Source organism: Brachionichthys hirsutus, chromosome 21, assembly GCF_040956055.1.
Source record: "Brachionichthys hirsutus isolate HB-005 chromosome 21, CSIRO-AGI_Bhir_v1, whole genome shotgun sequence".
NCBI classification, from domain to species: domain Eukaryota; kingdom Metazoa; phylum Chordata; class Actinopteri; order Lophiiformes; family Brachionichthyidae; genus Brachionichthys; species Brachionichthys hirsutus.
In genome coordinates this window covers 306,244-314,973 of record NC_090917.1, presented here as the reverse complement: position 1 = coordinate 314,973, position 8,730 = coordinate 306,244, and the positions used below count along the sequence as shown (strand labels likewise).

Here is an 8,730-nt window from a genome sequence, read left to right as displayed (position 1 = left end):
CACACCGCACACGCACACACACCCCACACACACACACACACCACACACACGCACACACACACACTAACACACACACACGCACGCACACACACACCCCACACACGCACACACACACACACACACGCACACACACACGCACACACACACACACTAACACACACACACACCACACTGACGCTGCTTCCTGCTCCTCTTCCTCTCTCTCCAGCTAAAGCCACCACGCTGTTCAGGAAGCAGACCAAGGCCTTCGTCTGGGGCATGCAGACCCGGGCCGTCCAGGGCATGCTGGACTTCGACTACGTGTGTTCCCGGGACGAGCCCTCCGTGGCCGCCATGGTCTACCCCTTCACGTAGGCGGCGCCAGGCGCTCGGGTTGGTCCCCGACTCGGGGGTTCAGGTCCCCAAACCGTAGCCTTTGTGTGTCGCTCCTCCTCAGCGGCGATCACAAGCAGAAGTTCTACTGGGGCCACAAGGAGGTCCTGCTGCCGGTCTACAAGAACATGGCGGACGCCACGAGGAAGCACCCGGAGGTGGACGTCCTGATCAGCTTCGCTTCGTTGCGCTCTGCCTTCGACAGCGCGATGGAGGCCATGCAGTACCCCCAGGTAGCCGAGGCCGGCCCCCACGGCGGCCCGGGGACCCTCAGCCATGCTGTCCTCCTTCCTCCTTCCTGTTTTAGATCCACACCGTCTCCATCATAGCCGAGGGCATCCCTGAAGCTCATACCAGGAGGATGATAAAGATGGCCGACGAGAAAGGCGTCACCATCATCGGCCCTGCTACGGTGCGGCTCTGTCCCCGCCCCCGCCCCCGCCCCCGCCCCTGGAGTCCTGAAGAGGACTCCTCCGGGCTATCTGGTTTCTGTCTGTCCCCAGGTCGGAGGCATCAAGCCGGGCTGCTTTAAGATCGGGAACACCGGCGGCATGCTGGACAACATCCTGGCGTCCAAACTGTACCGCCCCGGCAGCGTGGCCTACGTGTCCCGCTCCGGGGGCATGTCCAACGAGCTGAACAACATCATCTCCCGCACCACGGACGGCGTCTACGAGGGCGTGGCCATCGGGGGAGACAGGTACGCGCTCGTCGGGCTGCCTTCTCCCACGATGGCCACGCCCTCGCCTGAGCGACTCCCAGCCATCCGATCCGGTCCTGTCGTTCCAGGTATCCTGGCTCCACCTTCATGGACCACGTCCTCCGGTACCAGGACACCCCGGCGGTGGAGATGATAGTGGTGCTGGGAGAGGTGGGAGGAGCCCGCTCTATGGTTCCCATGTGTATTATGTGTATTTGTGTGTATTAATGTGTATTTGTGTATTTGTGTGTGTATTCTGCATCGCTCCCCCAGATTGGAGGCACGGAGGAATACAAGATCTGTCGCGGCGTCGCCGAGGGCCGGATCACCAAACCCGTGGTGTGCTGGTGCATCGGAACCTGCGCCACCATGTTCTCCTCTGAGGTTCTGTTCCGGTTCCTCCTCCTGTCCGCCTGAAGGGGGCGACCCGACGAAATGACCTTGAACTGGACCTTCCGTCTGCAGGTCCAGTTTGGTCATGCCGGTGCCTGCGCCAACCAGGCCTCGGAGACTGCGGTGGCCAAGAACCAGGCCCTGAGGGACGCCGGCGCCTACGTGCCAAAGAGCTTCGATGAGCTGGGGGCCGTCATCAAGTGAGCGGACCGTCGCTGCCGGGTCTGGTGCCGGGTCTGGTACCGGGTTTCTGCTAACGCTGCTTTCAAACAGAACCGTCTACGATGAGCTGGTGGCCAACGGCACCATCGTTCCCGCCCAGGAGGCGCCCCCCCCCACGGTGCCGATGGATTACTCCTGGGCTCGGGTAAGGACCGCCGCAGTGAACCCGGGTTCTGGCCGGGCCCGGGTTCACTCAGCGGTTTCCTCCGGACCTCCTCCAGGAGCTGGGTCTGATCCGTAAACCGGCTTCGTTCATGACCAGCATCTGTGACGAGCGAGGCCAGGAGCTGATCTACGCCGGCATGCCCATCACCGAGGTGTTCAGGGAGGAGCTGGGCCTGGGCGGCGTGCTGGGGCTGCTGTGGTTCCAGCGCAGGTCGGCATGGCGACGCGGCCCGACGGTGTTCCACTGGCGTTCCGGCGGCGTTCCGGCGGCGTTCCGGCGCTGAGCTGTGTTTCTGCGCAGGTTGCCGCGCTACGCCTGCCACTTCATCGAGATGTGTCTGATGGTGACGGCCGACCACGGGCCGGCCGTCTCCGGCGCCCACAACACCATCGTGTGCGCCCGCGCGGGGAAGGACCTGATCTCCAGCCTGACCTCCGGCCTGCTCACCATCGTCAGTACCGCCGCGGCCGCCCGGAACCCGCCCGGAACCCGCCGCCTCAAACGCCGCTTCTTGCTTGGGTTTCAGGGCGACCGCTTCGGAGGAGCTCTGGACGCCGCCGCCAAGCAGTTCAGCAAGGCGTTCGACAGCGGCGTGCTGCCCATGGCGTTCGTCAACAAGATGAAGAAGGACGGCAAATTGATCATGGGCATCGGCCACAGGGTCAAATCGGTAGGCGGCGCTGACGTCGTCTCCGTGGTGACGTCGTCTCCGTGGTGACGTCGTCGCCGTGGTGACGTCGTCTCCGTGGTGACGACGTCTCCGTGGTGACGTCGTCGCCGTGGTGATGTCGTCTCCGTGGTGACGTCATCTCCGTGGTCCCGTCGTCTCCGTGGTGACGTCGTCGCTGTGGTGACGTCGTCTCTGCTTCCAGGTCAACAACCCCGACATGCGAGTGCAGATCCTGAAGGACTTCGTCAAGCAGCACTTCACCTCCACGCCGCTCCTGGACTACGCCTTGGACGTGGAGAAGATCACCACCTCCAAGGTACCGAGGGGCGGACCGGACCGGCCCGGTACGGCGCCGCGCGGCGCGGGGCGGGGCGGCCGCCGGGCGTCATCCGTCTCGTGTTCCTCTTCCCAGAAACCCAACCTGATCCTCAACGTGGACGGCTTCATCGGCGTGGCCTTCGTGGACCTGCTCAGGACGTGTGGCGGCTTCACGCGGTGAGGAGGGCGGGCCCGGGCGTGGCCGTAGGATCCGCCCCCCCCCCCGGCGCCGATGCTGACGGTGTCTTGTGTTGAACCGCTTGCAGAGACGAGGCGGATGAGTTTGTGGAGATCGGAGCGCTCAACGGGATCTTCGTCCTCGGACGCAGCATGGGCTTCATCGGTGAGTCGCTCGGATGGGACCCGCCCCCGGGGGCGTGAAGGCGGGGCCTAACGCCTGTCTGTCCTCCATCAGGACATTACCTGGACCAGAAGAGGCTGAAACAGGGTTTGTACCGCCACCCCTGGGACGACATCTCCTATGTGCTGCCCGAGCACATGTCCATGTAGCCCCCGGGGGGGGGGGGCATCAGTGCACACCTCACTCAGCTGAAACCGGGCCGGGTGTTTCTGGAGGGGGGGGGGGGGGCACCTTTCTGAATAGACGTTTAGATTTTATGAAGAGCAGGAAGTATATTTTCTCATGTGGGGGGGGGGGGGTATTTAGTGGGTTGTGTAACTTATTAAGTTGTGAATGTGGCGATGCGTAAAGCGACCCGGTTCTGGTTCTGTGTCGGTTCGGCTTTTAACCTGAAATACGAGCCTCTCGTCCCTTTCGTCCCGTTTCCTGCTTCGCTTCTCGCTTTGATCTATTTTTAAATCCAAGAAGAAGTTCTTTTTAGGGATGAGTCAGACGAGCAGCGGTTCTGGTCCAGAGCAGTCCTGGGGGGGCGAGGTCAGAGGTGAATGAAGGACCCGGTGCCACCTTTACCCAGTGACTAAATGCTTTGTCCACCGTTTGGGCTGCTGTGTGTGTGTGTGTGTGTGTGTGCGTGCTCTTTATTTATCCGTGAAGAAGCGCTTTTTGTAATATCCTGTCGTTATATTCGTGTAATAAAAACGTATTGATCTCCTACTCATTTTGGCTGAGCTGTGTAAATTAAAAGTGAAGCTCTGAATATTATTACATTTAATTTGTAAAACTTTATAAAAGGTGAAAGTGTTGACTTTTAACCGGTTATGAGTTAAACTGAAGTTCAAAGCCACCAACATTTTGCTAATCGCTCCGACCGTCTTTGATAAACGATCGCGTGCGACGAGTGGCTCAAATTCCGAGGAGCACTTGAACGCACCGCGGCAAATACCAGCGCTGTCTGGACACGACGCGGCGTTCACGTGACTTTCCCGCGTCGGGAACTAATAGTTTCAAGATGGCCGCTCAGGAACGCGTCACCAATCCGTTAGCGTCGTTGAATTTCAGCGGAATGGAGACACGAACTGCCAAATTAGTTTCGGAATAAATTTAAAGTCTGCACAAGTTGTAAATGTAAGTCCATGTAAAGACTTTAGTAGTGACGTCAGCCGGGGGCGGAGCTTGGCCTGACGTCACTTAAACGTCACGTTTCAGTTAGCTGCAAAGCTAAACGACAGCAGCGCTGAGATCACGTTTGAGTTTCAGGTGAATTATAGTTTAGGACAGACTGACGTAAAATCAAATCTGTCAATTGTTTTAAATCAAGTTACTCAAAGCAAACCAAAATGTTCAAAGACAGGTGAGTCATGTGATCAAAGAGCTCATGAACAACAAATCTTGTTTCAACAAGTGAAGGTGAAAAATATCACATTAGAAAGCGCTCTGAGCACAGACCTCCCCCCGAGCGAGGGTGGCCCCGCCCCTCCACTCACCGCCATTTCAAAAGGGAAAGGCAGAATTATGTTCTGAATAAAATCAGTTTTCTGGAACGTCAGGTGAAAGAAAGGTGGTCCACATTCTTACAAACACTTTAATCAAAGACGCTGATAACAGAAGGTGTCCGTTAAAAGTCCCGCCGCTCGGGTTCCGTCCCGGTCCAGGGAACAGAACCATTGCTCCTCCTCATAACTCCTCGTGCCTCGTTTGGTCGCGCTCCTTGTCCTCGTCGACTTTCAGTTTGAGTTCTTCGGCTGTGATCACGCCGTCTTTGTTCCGGTCCTGGTTGGAGAACATGTCGGCGATGACGTCCTCCGCCGTCGTGCCGGGCTTCAGTCGACCTTTGCCCTCTGCGACCTGCAGCTTGATGAAGTCCTCAAACTGAAACGCGTCGAGAAAGGACGTTAGCATGTGGAGACGTGACGTTAGCACGCAGAGACGTGACGTTAGCGCGCGGAGACAACACGTTAGCATGTGGAGACGTGACGTTAGCACGCGGAGACGTGACGTTAGCGCGCGGAGACGACGCGTTAGCATGCGGAGACGTGGCGTTAGCATGCGGAGACGTGGCGTTAGCATGTGGAGACGTGGCGTTAGCATGACGCAGGCTAACGTTTAAAGCTGCTTATATTAACTGAATCACAGGAAATGAAAGGAGAACACGGCGAGCGGGTCTCCGCTGGTTCCACCAGTCGTGTGGGACGTCCGGGTTTTGGGTCTGACCCGGTGACGTACCTCCTCCTGGGCCACCTCCGTGTTCTGGTCGGAGTCCAGGGCTTCGAACAGGTCCACGGGAGCGTCCTGCAGCCAGACGAACAGGTAGCCTGGCGGCACGCCCTTCTCAAAGCTGACCATTTCAATGTCAAAGACCAGGACGGCGCTGCCGGGGACGCCGGTGGCTGGCGGGGCGGAACCAGAACCCGTCAGCTTCTGCTCCTTTAAAAGGAGCCCACAAACATTCCGGCGCCTCACCTCCTCGCTCGCCGTGGCCCAGGTGAGGCGGCACCGTCACCACCCTCTTCTCGCCCGGACACATGCCCCGCAGGCCCTCGTCCAGGCCGTCGATCACCTTGTCGGCGCCGAGCAAGGCGTCCTGGAGGTTCTGGTAGTCGTGTCTGAAACGGACATTTAGGGGACTCCTGAATGTTTCTGGACGCTGACCCGGCAGAACTCTGGGACGTCCACGGGACTCACGAGGAGAAGAGCGGCGTGCCGTCCACCAGGGTGCAGTTGTAGTGGTACCGGACCAGGTCGTTGACCTAGGTGGTCTCGTTGCACCCCTCGGGTCTGTGGGTGACCCGGACGTCCACGGTGTCGGCGGGGTTGTGGAAGTCCATGACGTGGATGTCGAACACCAGAACCGCTGAAGGGGGGATGACATCACCTGGACAGACCCGAGCCAGAACCCCATCAGAACCGAGCCAGACCCCCACAGGACAGACCCAGAACCCCATCAGAACCGAGCCAGACCCCCATCAGGACAGACCCAGAACCCCACAGGACAGACCCAGAACCCCCAGAACCCCATCAGAACCGAGCCAGAACCCCATCAGGACGAGTTTACAGACGCGATGACATCACGACGCACGGCCTGACCTGCTCCTTGCTCGCCATACGCCAGGTGAGGAGGGATGGTGACCCGCCTCCTCGCCCCGCTGCAGACCCCCAGCAGGGCCTGGTCCATGCCCGGGATCACGTAGCCCATCCCGATGTAGGTGTTGTATGTGCTGTTCCTCTGGTAGCTGGGACACACGGATCAGGACCAGGACCAGGACCGGGGCCCGACCCACCGTCATGTGACCTGCGCTCACCTGGTGTCAAAGGTGTCCCCGTTCAGGAAGCTGCCGTTATAATGGTACCGGATGTAATCCCCGGCCACCGTCCGGCGGGGGCACGACCCCGGGACCTCCCGGTCCTCCACGGTGACGTTGTCCTTCGGGTTGTGAAGGTCGACCAGCAGGACGTCGAACACCAGCGTCGCCTGGGAGGGAATCTCTGAACCTGGGGGGGGCGGAGCTAACTTCATGTTTACCGACAACAACGGCGAACTTCCTTCTCACGTTTCCGGAGACGAGCTCATCGCGCTCACCTGAGCCCTTCTCGCCGTAGGCCTTGAAGGGCGGGACGACGATGTTCCTGACCTCGCCCACGCACATCCCCAGAAGCCCCTCCTCCAGGCCTTTGACCAGCCAGGCCTCGCCCACCAGCGAGTCGTGGGTCTGCTTCCGGGCGTGGCTACGTAGGGCGCACACAAGCACAAAGTCAAACCCAGAGCTCACCTGGACGACCCGGCACAGACGGGGGGGGGGGTGTCACTCACACCTGAGTCAGGTCCCAGACAGGAAGCCAATCAGAGCTCACCTGGAGTCGAAGACGCTGCCGTTGAGCAGCGAGCCGTTGAAGTGGTAGCGCACAAAGTCGCCGCGGACCACGGAGCGCCGGCAGTCCCTGGGGGTGGAGACGGTTCTGGTGACCACCAGGTCAGCTTTGTTCCAGACGTCCAACAGGTGGACGTCAAACACCAGGGTGGCGTCGGGCGGAACCGCCTCACCTGCAGACGCGGAGGTGAGGCCGGGCACTGCCCCAGCACGGCCCGCGGGCTAGCTAAACAAGTCAAGCTAGCCCAGGGGAGGAGTCTCACTGGTTCTGTTGGATCACCTGGTTGTTCCTCTGACATCAACAGGAAGTCAGGTGATCACGACAAATGCTAGCATGCTAGCTCACCTGAAGATGAGCGCCATCCTCGTTGCTAGCATGCTAGCAGCTAGCAACGAGGATGGTTGCGTTTGTTTATGCAGGAACTACAGAGACGCTGAAACAAACTCAATCTGATCCATAAATGATTCCCTGAGTGGAGGAGACAAGATGGACCATAAAACCAGAACCAGAACCGGGTCTAGAACCAGTCCTTTGTCAGAACCGGGACCGGGTCTAGAACCAGTCCTTTATCAGAACCGGGACGGGGTTTAGAACCAGTCCTTTATCAGAACCAGAACCGGGTCTAGAACCAGTCCTTTATCAGAACCGGGACCGGGTCTAGAACCAGTCCTTTCTATCAGAACCAGGGCCGGGTTTAGAACTAGTCCTTTATCAGAACCGGGACCGGGTTTAGAACCAGTCCTTGATCAGAACCAGGGCCCAGCAGAGGAAGTTCTTCTCTTTTTTTTATTCTCTTATTTCAACGTTACTCTCTAAACGGGGTTTTAGAAACCCTGGACCCGGACCTGGGTCCCTGCTGGACCTGGGTCTCCGCCGGACCCGAACCTGGGTCCGGGTCCCGGCCGGCCCACAGAGCGCTTACCTGCCCCGGTGCTTCCGTAGGCCAGGTGAGGCGGGACGGTGAGCGTCCTGCGCTCGTTGACGCACATCCCCCCCATCCCGCTGTCGATGCCGGCGATGAGCCGCCCCCCCCCGAGGAGGCCCACCGTGGCGGCTCCTCTCCGGTGGCTGAGGAGGAGGAGGCCCACATACATCAGCAGGAAAACTTTACCGAACTTCTCGCGGCTCACCTGGAATCGAACGTCTTCCCGTCCAGGACCGTCGCGTTGTAGTGGTACCGGACGTAGTCCCCGGTCCGGGCGGCCCGGACGCAGACCGGCGGGAGGAAGCTCCGGTCCACGACCACGTCTCCCAGCACGGGGCTGGGGTTACACCCCACGGAGGTCCACGCAGCGACCAGCAGAACCGACACCAAGCAGCAGCAGAACATCTTCAACCGGATCGATCAAGCTGATCAATGAGCGAGAATCGGGCCGCAGCTTCGCGCACCGGGACCGGAGGAGGGGGAGGAGGAGGAGGAGGAGGAGCGCGGCTGTGGACGTGGACAGACCCCGCGACGAAGGAGCGACCGTCAAGGGGGGAGAAATATGAGGAGCCCGAACTTCCTTTCGGAACCGAACCAAAGTAAAAGACCAGCTCCTTCAAAATAAAGGAGGTACGATGCTAAAGACTTGAACTCCTCTCCGGTATGGTAATGAGGGGGCGGGGCGGCGGCTGGAGGGATGCTGCCCCGCCTCGCCGGTATGGTAATGAGGGGGCGG

The 8,730-nt window shown here is 59.6% G+C and overlaps 2 protein-coding genes across 2 annotated transcripts in view; one reads left to right on the top strand and one right to left on the bottom strand.

The window, feature by feature from the left end:
- Positions 1-3,402, top strand: part of LOC137909888 (ATP-citrate synthase-like) — an 8,810-nt gene extending 5,408 nt beyond the window's left edge. Inside the window, exons 14-28 of the mRNA XM_068754320.1 lie at positions 209-350; positions 437-605; positions 680-784; positions 876-1,072; positions 1,162-1,243; positions 1,346-1,456; positions 1,538-1,665; positions 1,739-1,832; positions 1,909-2,063; positions 2,154-2,304; positions 2,380-2,523; positions 2,726-2,839; positions 2,936-3,018; positions 3,108-3,184; positions 3,257-3,402. Of these exons, the coding sequence (XP_068610421.1) occupies positions 209-350; positions 437-605; positions 680-784; positions 876-1,072; positions 1,162-1,243; positions 1,346-1,456; positions 1,538-1,665; positions 1,739-1,832; positions 1,909-2,063; positions 2,154-2,304; positions 2,380-2,523; positions 2,726-2,839; positions 2,936-3,018; positions 3,108-3,184; positions 3,257-3,351 (1,847 nt within the window). The 3' untranslated portion in view covers positions 3,352-3,402. The remainder of the gene's footprint in view (positions 1-208; positions 351-436; positions 606-679; positions 785-875; positions 1,073-1,161; positions 1,244-1,345; positions 1,457-1,537; positions 1,666-1,738; positions 1,833-1,908; positions 2,064-2,153; positions 2,305-2,379; positions 2,524-2,725; positions 2,840-2,935; positions 3,019-3,107; positions 3,185-3,256) is intronic.
- Positions 3,403-4,547: 1,145 nt separating this feature from the next.
- fkbp10b (FKBP prolyl isomerase 10b) lies at positions 4,548-8,494 on the bottom strand. Its single transcript, XM_068754415.1, is given in 10 exon segments — positions 4,548-5,071; positions 5,426-5,589; positions 5,663-5,805; positions 5,885-6,074; positions 6,287-6,432; positions 6,502-6,691; positions 6,780-6,925; positions 7,052-7,241; positions 7,992-8,137; positions 8,200-8,494. Coding segments are annotated over 10 exon segments (1,710 nt in total). The 5' UTR covers positions 8,400-8,494; the 3' UTR covers positions 4,548-4,876.
- Between the last annotated feature and the right edge of the window lie 236 nt (positions 8,495-8,730).